The sequence below is a fragment of the Nylanderia fulva genome, unplaced genomic scaffold (assembly GCF_048542155.1).
Source record: "Nylanderia fulva isolate GAGA-0341 unplaced genomic scaffold, ASM4854215v1 Scaffold55, whole genome shotgun sequence".
NCBI classification, from domain to species: domain Eukaryota; kingdom Metazoa; phylum Arthropoda; class Insecta; order Hymenoptera; family Formicidae; genus Nylanderia; species Nylanderia fulva.
This window is the reverse complement of record NW_028190643.1, coordinates 686,992-708,573: the sequence shown is the minus strand read 5'-3', so window position 1 is coordinate 708,573 and position 21,582 is coordinate 686,992. Positions and strand designations below refer to the sequence as shown.

At 41.5% G+C, this 21,582-nt stretch overlaps 3 protein-coding genes and 1 pseudogene across 3 annotated transcripts; all 4 read right to left on the bottom strand.

Annotated features, from left to right (window-relative positions):
- Positions 1-240: 240 nt before the first annotated feature.
- Positions 241-2,117, bottom strand: LOC114937559 (uncharacterized; annotated as a pseudogene).
- A 6,055-nt stretch (positions 2,118-8,172) lies between these two features.
- Positions 8,173-8,763, bottom strand: LOC146721104 (uncharacterized). The gene has a single exon (XM_085487432.1). The coding sequence runs from the start codon at positions 8,761-8,763 to the stop codon at positions 8,173-8,175; it is 591 nt and encodes a 196-aa protein (XP_085343558.1).
- Positions 8,764-8,874: 111 nt separating this feature from the next.
- On the bottom strand, positions 8,875-9,339 carry LOC146721103 (uncharacterized). The gene has a single exon (XM_085487431.1). The coding sequence runs from the start codon at positions 9,337-9,339 to the stop codon at positions 8,875-8,877; it is 465 nt and encodes a 154-aa protein (XP_085343557.1).
- Positions 9,340-9,428: 89 nt separating this feature from the next.
- LOC146721102 (uncharacterized) lies at positions 9,429-10,526 on the bottom strand. Its single transcript, XM_085487430.1, has one exon. The coding sequence runs from the start codon at positions 10,524-10,526 to the stop codon at positions 9,429-9,431; it is 1,098 nt and encodes a 365-aa protein (XP_085343556.1).
- Between the last annotated feature and the right edge of the window lie 11,056 nt (positions 10,527-21,582).

The following is a 21,582-nucleotide window of genomic DNA, read 5'->3' as shown; positions in this document are numbered from 1 at the left end:
TGTTAAAAAAATTAATTTTGCACTTTTTTTTAAGGCTAGTCCTTTCAAAGAACTTATTATGCTTGCAACTTGAGAGATGTTCTCATCTTCTTTTAAATATAAATTATGAAAGTAGTGTTGTATAAAATACCAAACAGCCTTGCACTCCTGAGGATATTCGGCATCTAGAGCATGGTATGCTTTCTGGCAAGCATTCGGAGCTGCCACTGGTGTTCTTAGTTTATAGCAAACACTGTCAATCTAAATATACGTGGCAGTTATGTTTGTCAGCGTCTGTCCAACAACTATGAGAAGCGGCTGAAGACGAGCTCCAATGTCACTGAGATGAGCACAATGCCTTTTAACAGCTCTCTTTAGATCTCCTGGATTCTGCAAGTGTAGAAAAAAATTCATTTAGTTATCAAAAAGTTTGGACACAAAGTTGATAAAATACAATTTGACAATTATTTACAGTCACGTGAAAAATAAAGAACTTTTTGACTTCTTGCACTAATGGGATGTAACCTGTGATTTTTCCCCGCTTTCGCTTGCAGCACAAAGATGGTAGTAAAAATAATACAATTACATCCCGTTTGTCTATACAGATGTTAGGAAATATTACAAGTTGAAAAAAAAATTAAACTCCTTTCAACCTAAAAAAAAATTAAAACTTATATGTTAACCTCACCTGCAGCAGCATCATTATACTGTTTTAATAAATGTCTTCCATAAATATCCGAGACAGAAATCTCAGTTTTTGCCAACTCAATTATCAATTCCTTTGCAGTATCCCACTTTGAAAAGAGACCTCTTCTCTACCTGGGAAAGGCTCCTTAAAATCTTGATTTAGCTGAAAAACAACATGACAATCAATCAGCACTTTAAAAAATAAAATTAATTTATTTTATTAGCAAAAATTGTTTATAATACACTTACTAAGAGGTATCCATTTGGAAGCTGGAGGACATTCCATTTTTGTATATACTCATCAACAAGTTGCTCCTCATTTTCATCATCCTCATTTTCACTTACATTACTGCCCAGCAAACACAGTATATAAATGTTATATACTTAAGCATGTTAAGCATGTAACGTACATGTTAGTTGTAATTTCCCACTCATAGATGTAACATTTTTAATATTACATATATTACATTGTAGTTATATTGTCATTATATCCCAAGATAGCACTGACTTATCAATACATCAATGTGCTATTTGGTATATAATTACAATATAACTACAATGTAATATATGTTATATTAAAATGTTACATCTATGAGTGGGAAATTACAACTAACATGGATGTTACATGTAACGTACACGTTATATTACCTGTTATATTCCGTTTTATTATAGCAATGTAACAATTATATATCGGTGTTTGCTGGGTGTCTTTTTGTTGACTGGCCTTAGTTTGGTCTTGTCTCTAACAAGAATCTCTAACAAGAATTTACGTCTAAGAGCATGCGTTATTGACAAATTTGCCAATAATTGAGGCCAAGAATCCCGGCTTTCATGTTTCAGATATGAGATAGCAGTCTTTATGGCAGATATTTCTTTATCAGTGCTTCCTGAAATGATGGAAAAAATTGCTATTTAAAAACAAAGTTTAATCTAGCATCTACTAATTGTTTTTGTAATTAAGTCACAAGTTTATCAATTCCTGAAAATATGCGAATGAGAAGAAAACTTTACCTTCCAATCTTACTGGATCAGTAATTTGTGTCCCTTCTAGTGTTTCTGAAGTACATTGCACGGAGAAGAATGAAGAGTTTTAATGCCTTTTTTCTGTATATCATATTTAATATTCTTCACTTTATTAGGCAATTTGCCCTAAACATTCTTATGTATTGCGTCAGGAGGAATCTAATAAATAGTCTGCGGAATAAAAATAAAACATTTAGTAAAATTGCAGTTGTTTAAATACATTGCACTATACAAAGCAGATGTCTTACCAGATCCTCAGAAGGAAAAAGAGCACAGATTTTCCTTACAATTTCTGTATATTCAAAATGAGATGGTCTACAAGTTCACAAATGGTAAACATTAACTTATATAAGAACATACACTTGATAAATTAACTGATATTCATTGAAAATCATTATTGTAACTAACGTATAGTTCACTTTCAACATCTTATGACCTATAGCATTTGTTATTAAAGCTCGGTCCTTTTTATATAGTACTCCTTTCAATTTATAGTTATCCACTGGTGCATCTGTTCTTAGATCATAATTCCTCAAATACGTCTCAAGAACCTGAAAAAAAATTAATTAAAAACAAATAAAAATTAAAGATAGAAGAATAATCAAAACATAGAATATATATAACAATTATATATATGTACTGTATAATTGGTTTGTGTGTGTGTGTGTGTGCGTGCGCGTGTGTGTGTGTACACACACACCAATAATAAAATATATATATGTATATATATTTTGTTTATTTTGTATAGCTTTAATTTTTATCTGTTTATATATATATATATATATATATATACATATATATGTATATATATATATATATATACCGGTTGTTTGAAATGTTCAACATCCTCAAAAGATGTCAAACGTTTATTGGGCCCATAATTTGATTTGCTCTTTTTTCTGTCAAAAACTGTGTATTCGTACTTATCATCATCAGTGTCACATGTAAAGCTTCCAGCTCTGGAATCCGTGAATTTCTCTGAAGTCTGCGATGCATGTATTGTCTCAATTTTTTGAAGAGTCTTAATAAGAAATAGAATATATATATGTGTATATATAGAAATATATTTAAATATATATAGAATGTGTGTGTAAATGTGTGCGTGCGTGCTTGCGTGCATGCGTGCGTGCGTGCGTGCGTGCGTGCGTGCGTGTGTGTGTGTGTGTGTGTGTGTGAATATATACTCAGCAAGCACAAATATATAACTGTTGCGTAACACGTACCTGTTATATGTAAAATTAAATGTTATTGTATTAACAAATCTGCTTATAAATACTAAATTTATGTGACATATATTTGTATATATCCCAATAAACACTGTTCTGTAACTTTTACAGACCATTTACAAAACAGTTGTTCGCGGTTCTGGTAACCGTTATGTCAACTATTAAGTAACGTTTAGATGGAATTGTCAGCAACATTATGTCTGATATGATATGTAATAAATACATAAAATTTAAACCTAACAGATACATAAAATTTTATAAAATTACGTAACTAATACAGAAAATCTCTATGATAACCATTATGTAATTTTTTTATAAAAGATAGCACATATTTGTTTTAGAAATGTTTCATAATAAGCAGCTCTCGGAAACGTTTTTACTGATTATCTATTCGAAAAATATTAAGGAAAGCCTTTTAGAGTTTAAGATAATTTTATATTAAAAAATTTTTATTTTATTCGTGAAAAAAGTTGTTTTTTTCACAGAAAGTAAATAATATAATGAAGATATTTTCACTCAGTCTCGTCGGATATTTATTTATCTGATTTCTGAGGAATCACTTTAATACTTCAATATCTGAATTGAATTTTCTTATGTTGAGATCATGTCACAAAGAATAATCTCATTATTCTTTGTGACATGATCCCAACATAAGAAAATTCAATTCTATATTAACACAGATGTTACCGTCAATTTCATCAACTTTAAACTTTCCTGACTAAAATTTGAATGCGAGATAGATAAAGAATCGTACACCGCATAGCGGTAAAAGAAGAAACTAACAATTATTACACAACTATGACGTATCGTTTATGTCAATAACGTAATGAATCTATAATTCTTACATAAAATTGTTATGTAATTTTGGCGTTACTTTGTTATGTAATATTTATGTTTTTGATTAATGTAAATGTGTATACTCTAAAAGTTTCGTAAATACTACGTAATTTTAATGACATAATTGTAACGTTATGTTAAATACATAAGATTTATGTATTTTGGTTAATGTAAATGTGTATACTCTAAAAGTTTCGTAAATGTTACGTAATTTTAATGACATAATTGTAACGTTATGTTAAATACGTAACATTTATGTATTTTGGTTAATGTAAATGTGTACACTCTAAAAGTTTCGTAAATGCTACGTAATTTTTATAACATAATTGTAATGTTATGTTAAATATGTAACATTTATGTATTTTGGTTAATATAAATGAGTATAATCTAAAAGTTTCGTAAATGCTATATAATTCTAATAACTATAATTGTAATATTATGTTAAATACATAACATTAACATTATTTTGTTGACATCAATGTATACATTCTGTAAAAACTTTATTATAACCGTTATATATAGTTATAATAACGAAATTGCGATATCTTTTTTTATTTAATGTGACATCGCAATTTCGTTATTATAATTATATAATGGTTATAATAAGGTTTTTACAGAATATATACATTGATATCAACAAAATAATATTAATGTTACATATTTAACATAACGTTACAATTATGTCATTAGAGTTATATAGCATTAATAAAATTTTTTAAATATACACATTTACATTTTCCAATATACGTGAATGTTACGTATTTAACATAACGTTACAATTATGTCATTAAAATTACGTAGCATTTACGAAACTTTTAGAGAATGCACATTTACATTCACCAAATTTCATAAATGTTACATAACAAAGTAACGTTAAAATTATATAACAATTCTATGTAACAATTATAGATTCATTACGTTATTGACATAAACGATACGTCACAGTTTCGTTATGATGATCTGTAATATATACATATAAAACATTATGTAATTATTACGTAAATGATCCCTGCGTGTTTACTGGGATATATATATATATATATACAAATATATGTCACATAAATTTAGTATTTATAAGCAGATTTGTTAATACAATAACATTTAATTTTACATATAACAGGTACGTGTTAATCCTTTTTTTCACTATATATATATATATATATACCTGTTATATGTAAAATTAAATGTTATTTACCTGACCGTTCGCTCTTGGAACTCCTGTTGTAATCAAAGAATGCTCAATATTCTCTTCTCGGCAATATTCCCTGAACTCACTCGAAGTAAACGCTGTTCCTCTGTCAAATATTATGCGTCGCGGATTGCAGAAAACAACCGCTTGTCTCTTCATGCGCGCTACAACCTCAGCTGTACCCGTAGACTTCGTGGCGTACAACCACGTGAATTTGAAGAAAGCATCAACCACGGCGAATACGTAACGATACGACTTCTTCGTCGATGGTAAAGGTCCAAGATAGTCAATGTGCAGCGTGTCGAGGGGAACACCTCCCTTCTCGATTGGTTGCAGCAGGCACTCCTGCCTCCCACGCTTCCGCTCGGCCAGAATGCACGCAACACAGTTCCGCACCACCTTCTCAACTCGTTGTCGCAGATTTGAAATCCAATAGTCAGCGCGTACCAGGTCCATAGTCTTTCCCACGGAAAAGTGCCCCTGCTCGTGAGCACGTCGTATAACTTGCGTCTGCATTCTTTTCGACACCACGAGCTGAACATCACCACCAGACTCCCTATAAAGCAGACCGTCTCGCATCACATAATCCTGCGCCTTGTCCTGTTGCACCAGTTCTCGGAGCTTTATCACACCGTCGTCCTCTTCCTGGGCCTTCCGCAAACGAACCGTCAGCCCAGTCTCGGACTCGTCAATTACTAAACACGTAGGCAGTGGGTTTCGGCTTAGCGCGTCAACGTGAGCCATATTTTTACCTGGCCGATGCTCTATGCGGTAATTAAATTCTTCAAGAAGCAAAGCCCACTGCGCAACACGCACGCAAAGGTCTCTCTTGCTCATAGTGAGCGCGAACGCACGACAATCGGTGACAATTGTTGTGTAACGTGAACGTAGCTCCGATCCTTTGCAGTCACATCACCTTAAAGTTTTTTTTGTTCGCCGAGAAGGAAAGTAAGGAGAGACAACTTATTATAGCAGGATTAGTTAATCCTAACTTTCAATTATGAATTCTTCTTTATTTTATAAACTTCCTCCAAATTCGCGGACCGTCTGACTTAAAGAGTTGACTATATATGTGTACAGAATATGTAGCGGCGAGTACGTAATGCTCCCGATGAAAGCTGACCTCTAAGTGCCTCGCGATCGTTAATTTCTCACTATACGCGACACAAAGTCAAAATGAATCGAACCAATCGGAAAGCGAGAATGAGATGTTTGTCAGAATATCTCGTATTTGACGAGTGACGTATTATCAGAAAAACTGACGAAAATAAGTCTTTTCTTTCAAAATATAGAAGCTTATGGAAACTTTGAGAAGTCGAGAAATAATTCAAATAATATTTAGTAAGAATATAATACACTCTCTCGAACATCCCGCTTGCCTCGTATACCGAGTAGGTTACGACATAAATTATTAAATCAGACGGTCCGACAAACGTTGACAGATACATACAGAATACCTTGTGGAGTATACCACACATTTTTTTTTTATTAATACATACTTATATATATTCATTAGGACAGTATACTTAGTACACAAATACTAACTTATTACATGAGTGTTATAATTATTTTTTTTGAAACTTTGAGTTAATTTAGGGGCAATTATCGCCTTGTATCAGCAACCGACATATTTGAGTTATCGGTCGTTTCAACGTCGTTTTCGCGGTACGTATCGTGACTACGCGAACGTGCTTGTCTGCTCCGGGATGCACTTCTAATATACGAGCTAACTCCCACTTCGCAGGGGGGAGTAATTGGTTTTTTAACAAAACCAGTTCATTAATTTTGAATTCTGCCTGGGTCTCCTGCCACTTACTTCTTTGTTGCAATGTATGTAAGTAATCGGTCGACCAATATTGCCAGATCTGCTCAACCATCGCACGTACTTGTTGCCAGCGAGACAACCGAAGCGGATTAATATCTACCATTGAATCCTCTGGCGTACTTATTAACGGGCGACCGATTAAAAAATGACCTGGTGTCAAAACAGAATAATCATTCGGATCGTCGTGTAATGCGGATATCGGTCGCGAGTTTAAACAAGCCTCGATTTGACACAGTAGCGTAGCGAAATCTATCTGTGACAGCGTGCGAGAACCGACAATTTTTTTTTAATGAAATTTTAAACTTTTGACTCCAGCTTCCCAGAGCCTGCCAAAATGCGATGCTGCGGGAGGTATGAAGTGCCACTGAATATTCTGGTTGGCCATTAAATTTTGAGTTTGAGTGTCGGTAAGGACCCGATAAAAGACAAAGCGTAATTCCCTATCGGCCCCTTGAAAGTTTGTACCATTATCACTATACACATCCGACGGGAGCCCGCGACGGCTTACGAAACGCCTAAACGCCGCGAGAAAACCGACGGTCGTATAATCGTCTACGTATTCTAAATGGATGGCTTTAGTCGCGAAGCAGATAAAAACTACAACGTAATATTTTTTAGTTTTGTGGCCTCTCCCTACCGACAGGGGTAATATTCATCGGCCCCGCATAGTCGACGCCTGTGTGAGTAAATGGGGCCGAAGGTGTAACGCGTGGTCGTGGTAGATTTCCCATCAGCTATTGCGCGGTTCGCGCGCGTTTGCGAACACATCTAACACAGTTATGTATATACGTTTTTACAGTAATACGGGCTGAGATGATCCAATAGTCCTGAAGTAAAGTACGCAGCGTTAACTGCGTGCCACCGTAAAGCGAAATTTGATGAGCGTCGGCAATTAATAAATCCGAAATGCGGTGTTTCGGTAGAATTATTGGGTGTCGCTCGTTGAAATTTAGCAGAGAATTTTCAATCCGCCCGCCGAGGCGAATTAATTCATCTTCCCCGAAGAAAGGATGCAGGTATCGCAATGAGCTTGATTTCGGAATCGGTTCTTTCTTCTTTAATAGTTGTATTTCAGACCGGAAATGACAATTTTGAACATAACGAAGCCAAAATAGTGATGCGTCTTTTAGCTCGTTCGCTGATAGATGTTCCGTAAGAGCGTTTAATTTGGAGTTGCGACATTTTAAATTGTGGATAAAGCGTTTAATAAGTGCCGTTAATCTAATTAATTTTGTCCAGCTGTAAACCTCTGTGGAAAGTTCCCATTCGAAATCGGTTTCTGTATGACACACAATAGTCTGTCGTGATTCTAAATTGACAAGATCGCGTTTAGATTTGAACCGTTCTTTAAGTCTTTCATGAATTGACCACGCCGGTGACGGCGAATGTAACCACTCGGGGCCGTTTCACCAAAGTTTAAATTCGAGAAGCTCCGATGGCGTTAAACCGCGGGACGCGCAATCCGCTGGATTATCCTTTGAAGGAACGTGATTCCATTTGACTAAAGGTAGACGCGTTTGTATCTCCGATACGCGATTAGCGACGTATGTTTTCCATTTAGAGGGGTGTCCCCTTAACCACGCGAGAGCGACCGAAGAATCTGTCCATCCATACGTAGGGATTTGTGACAAGTTTAGTGTATTTTGCACGAATTCGATTAATCGAGTTAGTAGTATTATGGCATTTAGCTCTAAGCGTGGCACGCTCACAGTCTTTATAGGTGCTACCTTTGATTTAGCGGTTAACAAAACTACCAAAAACTCTGAGAGCGAGCGAAGGATTCTTAGGTAAACGACCGCGGCGTATGCGCGATTGGATGCGTCGGCGAATCCGTGCAGCTCGATGGCTAAATTTTCCGGGTGCATTCCCGTCCATCGCGGTATCCGAATTTCACGTAATCTTGAGAATTCCGTGCAATAAGTTTTCCAAGGTTCTAAAAATTCGTTCGTTATAGGAGTATCCCAATCATATTTTCTCAACCAGAGTTCTTGCATCATAATTTTAGAAACAATTATCACGGGCGTTGCCCATCCGAGCGGGTCGAAAAATTGCGCCACAAATGACAAAATAGCTTGTTTCGTATTTATGCGTGAGTTTAAAGTTGTGATTTAAAAACGAAATGCGTCTTCGTGTGGTATCCACGTAAGGCCGAGAATTTTAAGCGAATCGTCTTTATCAAACGGGTGTTCGAGAGCTAACTCGTGTTCGCCGGACGGAATGTCTTGTAATAATTCCGTCGAGTTAGCCGCCCATTTTCGCAAATGAAAGCCTTCACGCATCATTATTTTCGTGAGTTGATCGCGACTTTCTCGAAGTGAGCTAATGTCATTACTTCCGAACAGTACGTCGTCGACATAGGTGGAATTTTGTAAAATATCTCGCGCCTTTGGAAGACCGACGCCCTCGTCATAAGCTAATTGCAATAATACTCTCATAGCTAAGTATGGAGCTGGAGCAGTGCCGTATGTAGCGGTTAATAAACGATAAGATTGAATCGGGTGCTCACAACGCGGTCGCCAGCAAATACATAGAAAATCTACATCATCCGGATGAATTCGTATTTGCCTGAACATTTTTTCGATATCCGCAGTGTATACATAACGGAATTGTCGCCACCGAAGTAATATAGCAGATAAGTCGCGTTGTAGTTTGGGCCCTGTCATTAGATAGTCATTGAGTGTGGTTCCGTCCTCGTTTTGCACGACGCGTTGAAAACTACGCAAAGCTTGGTCGTGCTACTAGATTCTTTTATAACTGGGTGATGTGGAATATATACCGGGGAGAATACTGTTTTTGTATCTTCGCGAATCGGCTCCATATGACCCATCTTTTCGTATTTATTCAAAAAGTTATCGTATTGTTTCGCGAGATCTGAATTTTTATGTAACCGTCTCTCTAATTTAGAGTAGAGGAATGAAGCGATTTCTCTCGACGTTCCGATATCGATAGGAGGGCCGTTTCGAAATAGTAGTCGAACAATATAGCGACCGTCCGCGGCGCGCCGATGAGTATCAATGAACTGTTGCTCGCATTGTTTGTCTTCTTCCGACAATTGTGGTTCTGACGGAACCTCTTCAATTTCCCAAAACCTTTGAAGAAGGCAATCGATTGGTGGATCAAATTCGCAACTTACTGAGTGAACGGAGCTGACAATGGAGTCAGTAGCTCCAGTAAGACCGGATAAAATCCATCCTAATGCGATGAGTTGGGCCGTCGGAGAACCGATCGGTCTCTGTTTTATCTCGCGTAAAAGTAATGAGCCGTATAAGTCTGCACCGATGAGTAGATGTATTGAATGGCTGCTGAATGGGTCGGGATCTGCGAGCGTTAAGTTACGTAAATAAGACCAAGATTCTACGGATTTAATTCTAGAACCGGCGTAAGAAATAATTTTTTGATATACAAATACCGTTAAAGGAAATATGTTCTGCCCGTCGCAAGACTCTAACGTAAGAGCCACGCGTGATTTCGCTACGCCACTGTATCGCTCGCCAAAACAATGTACTTGGAGGTTCGCGCGATAACGTTTCGTACGCATCGTTTGACACAGCGATTTCGATATAAAACTAACAGCGGAACCTTGATCGAGTAGCGCGCGCACTTTACAATTACGACCATCGTTTGTACGCAGGATGACCCATGCTGTCGCCAGTAATACGCTTGGAGGTTTTTTAATCAGAGTATTTATCGTCTGCACGGAGACGAAAGAATTTTCGTTCTTAAGCTCAGGAGCGTCTGAGTTGCCCGGTTGGGCGTGCATTGACGTTGTCTTATTTTCTGATTGAATCGAGGAATTATCTACCGTATTCAGTGCAGGATTATTAGAAACGCGGTGTAAAATAGTGTGATGCGCTTTTTGGCACAAATTACATCGCTTTTTGCTTGGACAGTTAGCGGGAAAATGACCGATTTTTAGACAATTAAAACAGCATTTATACGATTTAAGAAGATTAATTTTCTGATCAATGGATTTGCGTTTGAAATTGTCGCAAAGCATCAAGCGATGATTGCCGGAACAATCTAGACATTTATCGACTGTCAGATTATTTACAGAGGCTCGTGAGCTTTTACATTTTGTAATGGATACGTCTGATTTTGCTTTAGAGTGGTCGGTGAGACCTCGAATACGCATCGTCATAAATTCACGAATTTCTTTATAAGTCGGATAAGCCGACGATTTACCGCGTAGAAGGTTCCACTCATTACGAGTGCGTGGGCTAAATTTTTGAGATATTATGTAAACAATTAAGTCATCCCATTATTCAACGGGTCTATCTAAATTTTTTAGTGCGGCTAACGATGCGGCCGCGGTGTCGCGTAAAACTTTTAGTTCCGCCGCGGATTCTGTTTTCATAATCGGTAAGTCGACAAAGTTGTTAATATGTGCGTAAATAAGAGCACGTTGATTATTATATTCTTCCAAAAGCAATGCCCACGCCGCATCGTAATTAGTGTCCGTAATTTTGATATGATTGATTAATAGTGCGGTTTCACCAGTAACGCTAGCCTTTAAGTAGTGTAACTTTTGCGTATTGGTAAGTGAGTCTTTGGAAGCGACGAGCGATTCAAACAAGCCACGAAAATTTTCCCATTCGGCGTAGTCGCCAGAAAATTTAGGTAGGGAGATAAGCGGTAGTTGCAAGTTAACTGCACCGGGTAAATCTCTCAAAGAAACGTCGCTTACTGTTTCAGACGTGATTGTATCGCCGTGAAAAAGGTTACCGATAGCGTTCGCGATGTGATCTGCAGCCTCGTGGTATGAATCTTCGGCCAAGAAGAATTGGTGCTCGACGAAGTATCCGACGGTACGCTGCTCCTCAGGTCGCGACTTGATGTGCTCGAACGTTCAGTCGTTGACATCTCTCCCACAGTGAGTCAAGATCATCCCGTCGTTTCTTGGCAACACTCAGCGTTACGTTCGCTTTGCCAATTTTTTTGAAGTTAGGAAGTACTCGTCTCATCGAGGCAATCGTCTGGTTTAAGGCGATGAGTAAGTCCTGTAGGTTCTCAGCCATGTTTGCCAATAAAACGGACTATATTAGTCCTTTAAGAAGCACGGACGGTTGGCGTAATTAACGTGCAAGGTGAGAGTCGGCTGCCGTCGAGTGGTTGAGCACGTCGAGGCCGTGCTTAATCTGTGAGTAACTTTGAACTCTCGTAATCGCTGGACTGCGAGTTACGCAGAAAGCAAACACAGAATTATATCAGTTGCTTGATTAATACGCGTAGGTGCGTTATAAATTGACGATATAATAATTTGGTCGGGAGATGAAGTACCCTTGAGTCGAGATGGTGTAATGAGCCTGATTATGATTTTCACTTTCACTGTTTTAAGTCACTGCGTATTGTACTGCAATGTCGGCCCTGTACAACTGTGGAATGTATAATTACACCCGTTATACGCTTTACGCACATGTAGTCTCTCTCACTCGTCAGGCTGTTGCACGCGAGAGAATAGTTGCCTCCTTTTCCTTATATCCGGCTCGAAGGACCAATGTGTAACGTGTAGCTCCGATCCTTTGCAGTCACATCACCTTAAAGTTTTTTTTGTTCGCCGAGAAGGAAAGTAAGGAGAGACAACTTATAGCAAAATTAACTTTAATTATGAATTCTTCTTTATTTTATAAACTTCCTCCGAATTCGCGGACCGTCTGACTTAAAGAGTTGACTATATATGTGTACAGAATATGTAGCAACAAGTACGTAATGCTTCCGACGAAAGCTGACCTCTAAGTGCCTCGCGATCGTTAATTTCTCACTATACGCGACACAAAGTCAAAATGAATCGAACCAATCGGAAAGCGAGAACTAGATGTTTGTCACAATATCTCGTATTTGACGAGTGACGTATTATCAGAAAAACTGACGAAAATAAGTCTTTCCTTTCAAAATATAGAAGCTTATGGAAACTTCGAGAAGTCGAGAAATAATTCAAATAATATTTACTAAGAATATAATACACTTTTTCGAACAATCGTAAATGCGATACCGAGCAAATAGACGCGAAACCTTTTTAATGTCTTTATTATCGCTAACACCTCTAACTCGTAACTACTGTATTTCGCCTCTGCAGGCGTCGTCTTCCCGCTAGAATAATACACAGGATGAAAGCGCTAATCGTCGCTATTTCGTTCGAGCAAAATCGCACCATACCCCAACGCCGAGGCATCTGTATGTAATTCTGTTTCCGCCTCGACCCGATACAGACTCAGAATCGGATTCTCACTTAACATAATTTTAAGCCGCATAAACGCGTCTCTCTCAGCCGCTCCAAAATGAAATTCAACATTCGCACGCAAAAGATTCGTTAACGGCCTCGCAATCGTGAAATATCCGGGGATAAATTTACGGAAATACCCGCTCAAACCAAAAAAACTGTGCACTTGTTTTGCGCTCGCAGGACATGGAAAACGTCGCACCGTCTCAGTCTTACGATCCGACAAACGAACGCATCCGTTACAAATCACGTGACCCAAAAACTCAACGGTGGTCTCCAAAAAGCAACATTTACTCCAATTGATCATCAGACCTGCCTCGCTTGCCGTTACCAACACTCTTTCCAGATTTCTAATGCCACTCTCGACATCGCTGGATGGTATAATCAAGTCGTCCATATATGCCAAAACTATCCTTTCCCGTATGAGATCTCTAAATACTGTATTCACATATCTCTGGAACACCGCCGACGAATTACAGAGACCGAAAGAAACTCGTAAAAATTCGTAATGGCCATTGGGCACAATAAATGCCGTATACTTCCGACTCGATTTGTCCACCCGTACATGGAAGAAACCGTTCGTCAGATCGAGCGTACTAAAAACACGCGCGCCCTGCAACATATCCAGCTGGTCCTCGATCAATGGCAGCGGATATCTCTCTGTCTTTATTGATCTTCTTATTTATTAGCCGATAATCTACGCACAGTCTAAACGTATCGTCTTTCTTTTGAACTAAAACTACCGGACTTGCATAATCAAAAACAGATAGTCGCACATTTCTATCCGCAATTCACCGATCGATTTGCGCGTTAACTACTGTTCTCTCGAACGCCGATAAGCGCTTTGCCGACTGATGCACCGGCTCCTCATCCCTAAGCACGAGTTTCATTGTTACCTCAGCCTCACCGGTTCTGTCTGACTTGTAATTATTTATTAATTTTTCTATCGCTTTTCTCCGCTGAGAGTCCTCGACATGCGAAACATTTACGTGACTTGCTTCGCACGTTTCGTCGCGAATTACATCTATCTTAAGTATCTCCGGCATATTCTCGCATTCTGCCACATCGCTCGCCACCTCCGACTCGACGCTCGCGCGCCTCACCACGTCGCGCGTACTCTCACATCCCGCCACATCGCTCACTGCCCCAGACTCGACGCTCGCACGCTCTACCACTTCGCGCGTTATCTGTGCCAACGGACGGATAGTCATATCGCCGCCCCTGATATTAACATCGGTCAAATTTAAGAAATCCGTTCCCAGTAATAATTTGTGTCGAAGCATCGTATCTGACACGACATGTATACAAACCGAATATGAATGCCCTTCAACTCTGAGCTCGGCTTGGAATTTTCCCAATGTTGTGTTATTATTTGAACCTACGCCATCGAATAACAGCTTGCTACAACCGCGTGCAAACACGAAGAACCGAGCTTGATGTATTCGTCCGCGCGGATCAAACTAAAGTCGCTTCCCGAATCGATCAATGCCTCTATCTCACGATCGTTAAGAAAAACATTCTTAAGATATTTACGATGCGAAGCCCCCGATATCGCGCAGCTCTCTTTACCCGCTTTTGTCCTCTTAACGCACCTCGACGCGATATGCCCCCGCTCTCCGCATTAAAAGCACTTAACGTCTTGCTCTTTAGTCGGACAATTTATGCCTAAATAATCACGTTCGCCACAATTAAAACAATACGCGATTTTACCCGCGAACCTCCTATTCTCGCTACCGTTTGCGGTTTCTCTTCGCTCACTTCTTCTCTGGTCGCTGACTCGCTTCTCTGTTCTCGTTGACCTTGATGCGTTGGATATACCTCGGTCTCGTAAGGTTACCCTCTCGAATGCCTCCAATAGTCCATCCGCGGCTGCAAATCGCTGGATGCGTGCTTGATCTTTTTGTCTCTCGTCTGGAATCCCCTCGACGGCTCAGCGTCGGAAGCTCGGTATCAACAGGGGGTAGAGTGTCGGGGTTCTTTCCGCAAGGAGAGTCGGAATCGCAGTCTCGGAGAGAGAGAGAGAGGAAATATCGACATAAACTACGACCAAATATAAGATAAAATAATAATAGTATATTTCCAATTAATAGTGTATATAAACAAGGCGTTGATATAATATAATCGTCAAGCTTGGAGGAGGTCGCTGGGTTTTCTCTAATTATCTAATTATTGTTATTCTTCTCCTTTCGTAGTCCGCTCGGAATCGTAAACGCCATACATTAATCCAGCGAAATTTATTTTGAAAACTCGGTACTAAATGGCTCAATATAATCTTACAATATGGATACGATAACAAAGTGACTGTCGACTCGTTTCGGTGCCCCTCAGAGAGGCGAAGAAGGCAAAAAGATGCGCAAAAAACGTAATTACGCGGAAATCGATGCGAGTCCCGTGAGTCTTCCAACAAATTCTCGGTATTTTTTTCAATAAATTACTACGAGCACAATTGCTCGGTATCGCGACAATATTCTAATAACCCACGGGTCTCTGCCGAATTCGCGCTTACCGGAAGATCGAGGAGGTCGCCTTACAATAATGCGTCGCAGTGGCTCGATGCGGGTCGTCGTCTCCGTGCTCTCAGGATACCGGCTCGCCGAACAGTGACTTCGCCTCGGGCCGGCAGGACCTCGGGAGGTACGCTGGGGGAGGGGGAGACACTGCGCGCCACCCCAGGCCCGGAATCGATCCTTGTATCGATCTCCGTCTGTCGCGGCTGGTCGCGGCCTTCCTGCCGCCAAGTTCGAATCCCAACCCTCGGTAGTGACGACGTCGTTATTGGCGGTCCCGTTCACACCTCGTATGGCTGCTTGAGGGTGTTCTTGACAGCTTTTCTCCGCTGGAGGAGATCGTCCCGGGGTGATCGGTCCCGGGCGATCTCCGCGTTCCCTTCGACGTGTGGTGGCGGGCCCCTCAGGGTTGATCATCCTTGTGGAGGGATGCAGGCGCCTTTCCGTTCCTGTTCCGGACCGCTTAGGTTCATCTATCCGGGGCTGTAAGGATTTTGCTTGCGGTATCTCATTCTTATATTCTCGGTACCGCGTATACCTGAATGCTCTTTACTACTCACCGGGCCGGTCGCTCAGTCTCCGTTCCTCCCTGTCCGGGGTCGTCCCTCCTCTGTTCGCCTGGGTCCTCTTCTTTCTAAAACAATGTAAGCTCTCCTGGCTCACCACCTCGACTCCCGCTACCGAGTAAGGACGAGCCAGCGAAAAGGTCGCTGCTCACCCGTACAAAACGCAAAATTCAGAACGCTCTCAGACGCTTCCCGGCCGGGCGCGTCCGCCCTTGTGACTGGCTCAAAAAGACCACGTCACACGTCTTAATATTTGTCTCTGTGCTTCTCGTCTTTCGTCTCTCTCTGTCTCGTCTGTTATGTTTTTATTTATATTTATTTGAATCTCGCGGTACTTTTCGCATGTGTGTGGCCGTATTCGTATAAGTATTTTCGCTCGTTACTTTTCGGGAAGTATGTAACGATGTAATCGCCACATTACTTTCCCGCCAGTACTATACCGATAGTACGATATCCGCTCGAAAATTGCACGGTTTCCGCGATAGTTTTTCCCCGATGGCAGACAGAGACGACTGCTAAAATTTTTGCTCGCCGTTATATGATAAATTCGAAGCGCCAAAGAACAAGAATAAATATGACGTAATAATGATGTAATGATACATATCGATGATCTACCATACTATACATTAAAGAATCTCAATGTATTTATCGTTCTGTCTGCCCGAACGTACGTCGCTCCCAGTCTGAGACTCTCGTCAATTAACCTTTAAAAAAACGCAGAATATATATACAAATTTTCTAATACGCATCGAATTCGTTTTTGTTTCTTCTTTCGTGTTCCGCGACTCATGTCAATCATACTATATACAAATTTCATCGAGAACAAAAAATCAAAAAAATTAAAATCGCGAAAAGTATATATAACTCGTTTTTTTTTATTTTTTACTTTCGAGGCAATTTCTCAGAAGTTTGGCGATCCAGGTCCTGGTTCCTCGGTGTCACAAGCCCGCCTGGAAACGACTCGGGAAACGAATTTTCCTTCCCGCTCTCGTCGTCGTCCTGTCCTCTCGACGTGGCATCTCCGTGTCCTCGCGCGTTCCCCGTCCGTCGACCGCACCTTCTCGGCTCCGTGTCGCCGCCTCTGCCGAGCTGCTGTTCTCTGCCTCGTGCTGCAAAATATAAGCAGGTTTTAACCGGTCTATCGAGACCGTTTTCTCTTTGCCGTGCATGCGCACAACAAAGATTTTCTCGCTGCGGCTGACGACCGCGTATGGTCTCTCATACGGCGCCTGCAACATCGTACTCGGCCTGTCGTGTCGCACGAATACTTGCTCGGCCGTCGCCAAGTCTTTGTAGACGAATGGTCGTTGTTCTCCGTGCCGGATCCCATCCGTGGGTCGTAACTTCTCGAACTGCTCCCGCAGCTTTCCGACAAAGTCGGCGGCGTCGTCCTCGTCCTCCGTCGGTCGTCGATTCAGGAACTGCCCCGGAATTCTAAATGTTTGGCCATATACCATCTCGGCTGCGGTCGTCCGCATGTCGTCCTTCCAGGCTGCTCGGATCCCGAGCAACACCGTCGGCAGCACCTCGGTCCAGCGGTCGTTCTGCTGGCATTTAATCGCTGGTTTGAGCTGTCGGTGGAATCGCTCGACCATTTCGTTCGCCTGCGGATGGTATGCCGTCATCCTTATGTGTCAGGCTTCCGTGAGCTCGCTGAACCGCCGGAAAAGCCTGAACTCGAACTGGCGCCCCTGGTCCGTCGTAATCCGAAGAGGCGCCCCAAATCGGCAGATCCACCCCTCGTAGAAGGCTCTCGCGACCGTTTCTGCCTCCTGGTCTCGTAACGGGAACGCCTCCGGCCATTGTGTGAAACGATCCACGCACGTCAGGCAATACCGTTTGCCCTCCGAGACTGGCATTAAGATGATGTTCAGGTGGATATGCTCGAACCTGCTGGATGGAGCAGCAATTATTCCGAGCGGTGCCGACACGTGTCGCGACACCTTTGATCGTTGGCAGGGCACACCTGCTCAAGCCCAGTCACGGCAGTCGACGTTCATGGACGGCCATACGTAGCGTTGTGCCACGAGCTTGCCCGTCGCCTTTATTCTTGGGTGCGCCAAATTATGCATCAAGTCAAATGCGGCCCGGCGAAAAGGCCTTGTCAGGAACGGTCGTGGTGTTGTTGTTGCCGTGTCGCAATAAATTTCTATCCCGCTTTCGGGAATCTCCACCCTGCTGAGTTTCAGCCCAAACTCTCGCCGCAGGTATTTCTCGACCTCCTCGTCCTTCTTCTGCGATTCGGCCAACGCGGCGTAATCCAAGGGGGAATTGAGCTCCTCGATTCTCGACAGCGCGTCGGCCACGACGTTGTCCACGCCCGCCACGTGCCGAAAGTCGGTGGTGAATTGCCCGATGTAGTCCAGGTAACGGAACTGACGCGGCGTGCTCTTCTCGGACTTCTGGCGGAACGAGTAGACTATCGGCTTGTGATTAGTGTATATCGTGAACGTGCGTGCTTCCACCATGTGCCGGAAGTTCTTGACCGCCAGGTAAATTGCCAACAGCTCTCGATCGAACGCGCTGTATTTTGTTTCGGCTGGGCTTAGCCTTTTTGAAAAAAACGCTAATGGTTCCCAGCCGTCACTGCCTCGTTGTTGTAACGTCGCGCTAATGCTTTGTTCGGACACGTCGGTAAACAAAGCGAGCTCCGCGTTTATCCTGGGGTGTCTCAAAAGTGCACTTGGGCTAGATTTTCCTTTGATGCCTCGAATGCCTGTTGAGCCTGCGCCGTCTACGATATCATCGCCTTTCTTTTTATGTTTCCTTGCAGGAGGTCGTTCAATGGCGTCAGTATTTCGGCAGCCTTGGGCATGAACCTTGTAATGTATCGATAGGTAGGTCGACAAGGTGATCGACGTTGTTGTTATCCTACACCTCGAATAACCAGTATAAGGCAGTTGCCGCTGAGCTGTCACCAAAACAAGTCGATGTATCGGCGTGTAACGGTGTATAGTCTTACCCGCCACCTCAAGACATAACAATTTTGGCGACGAGGAAAAATAGTGAACGCATAGTGCAAGCTAATAAGAAAAAGAGTGCAAATAACCGAGTGGAAAGTGCGTTGTCTAATAAATGCCGACATCGTGGATTTATAAACTATCGAAATCGCAATTAATTGAGAAGCTCCAGCAGGCAGCTTCAGTAGACGGCGATTTAGTTTTCAAGGAAAACGATAGTATAGATACGTTGCGAAGAGTATTGGCACGGCACGTACGAGATCAAGGTGGCGCGAAGGTGACGGCGAACGGTAGAGAGAGTGACAACACAGAGAAGCATTCCAAAGGGAAGGCAACTCACACAATGGCAAACGATAATAACTCAAAATTGGAATTTTACTTGGGCAAGGACGATTGGGAAACGTATACCGAACGCTTAGAATTGTATTTCTTGGCGAACGACGTGGAAAACGCTAAGAAGGTGCCAGTGTTATTAACTAAAATAAGTGCGGAAGCATATAAATTGATAAGAGATCTGTGTGCACCAGATAAGCCTATAACAAAAACGTATGAGCAGTTAATAAAGTTGATGTCAAACCATTTATGCCCGAAACCATCGGAAGCGATGGAACGATGTAAGTTCCACCAAGCGCAACAAGCGGCGACGGAATCAATCGCAGAATTCGCGGCGAGACTAAAAAGATTGTCAATAAACTGTGGATTCAAAGATGCGGCAACAGCTCTACGAGATCAACTGGTATGTGGAATAAAAGACCATGCTACAAAGATACTGTTGTTTCGAGAAGAAGGCTTAACATACGACAAGGTGTATAAAATAGCAACGGCAGCGGAGGAAGCCGAGAGGAATGCCACGTCCACGGATAAACTTAATACAGCTACGGCAGCGCAAACAAATGTTAATACGATTTGCACAGTTGCCAAACCAAATCGGAATTACGGGAAGCTGCGAAATAATTATCGTGGTAAACAAGGTCACGGAAAGGCAAAACACGCGAATGGAAACACAGGCCCATCATCACAAAGCTCAACAAGCAGCAGAAATTGTTACTGCTGTGGGAAGGCGAACCACTGGGCGCGGGACTGTTTCCATCGCCATAAAACGTGTACAAGCTGCAATAAGAAGGGTCATTTAGCCACGCAGTGCCGAAGAAAGAAGGAAGACGTCCAACATGTTGACGTAGAAGCAGAGAAGGACGAAGGGACATACGACTTTCTTAACCTCGAGCTAGGAGGGAACAGCGAGGAATCAACATGCGGTACCATAGAATCAAGCGGGGACAAGGTCATAGCGGAACCTATGTATGTAAACGTCGCGATAAACGGAAAAAGCGTAAATATAGAGATCGATACGGGTACGTACGCGTCGATAATATCGAGGGAAAATAAAAATAAATTACTTCCGACACTAGAGGTGAAAAAGTTAAGTAAAACGTTGAATGCATACGGTCAAACACCTTTAAGTCACGAAGGAATATTACAGGATCTTGTCGTGAAGTTAGGCAAAAAAGAAGTTAAAGCAAATATGATAGTAATGTCGCGAGCGGGGCCGACGCTAATAGGCAGGCAATGGTTAAAACTCCTCGGGTTATGGCCGCTAGCGATTAAGAGCAAGTTAGTTAGCGAAAGAGTAATACATAAGATGGATGTAGCGAACGTAAGAAATGAGTTTGTAAGGCAGCATCCCACGTTGTTTGGTCCGGGACTCGGAGTATATAATAAAGGTATGCTGAAATTAGTATTAAAAGAAGGTGCGAAGCCGGTAGCATTGAAAGCATGGAGATTACCATTCGCGCTAAATATAAAAGTCGAAACAGAAATTAATAGATTATTTAACCTAGGGCATCTGGAAAAAATTGAAGTTAGCGAATGGGCAACTCCTATAGTGCCAGTAATAAAAAATGACGGATCGGTCAGGATCTGCGGAAACTTTAAATTAACAATAAATCCATGGCTGATTATAGATCGCCATCCTTTGCCGTTAATAGATGAGATTTTCGCCGCGTTAAGAAATGGAAAAACGTATTCGCAAATAGACTTGACACACGCGTATATGCAAATTCCAGTAGAAGAGAGTTCTCGGAACTATTTGGCGATAATAACGCACAAAGGACTATATAGGTACACGAAACTGACTGAAGGTATAGCATCGGGGCCGGGAGATTTTCAACGGAAAATCGAGCAGTGTTTGGCGGGTGGAAGGGGCGCAATCCCATATTTAGATAATATATTCTGCACCGGGGAAACTGACGAAGAGCATCTCCAAACATTAAAGGAAGTATTTGATCGTCTGGGAAGTTGTGGGTTTAAAGTAAATATTAAGAAATGCGACTTCTTTAAAGAAAAACTAGACATTCTCGGATTCGTAATCGACAGGAACGGCTTGCATAAATCCATAACTAAAGTAAAAGCGATGAGTGAGGCACCGAAGCCGCAAAACCTTAAACAGTTACAGTCTTTTATAGGGTTAGTTACGTATTATGCGAGATTTCTGCCGGACAGGGCGGAAATGCTAAAACCGCTATACGAGTGTGTTAAGAGAAGTAAGTTTGAATGGACCAAAAGTTGC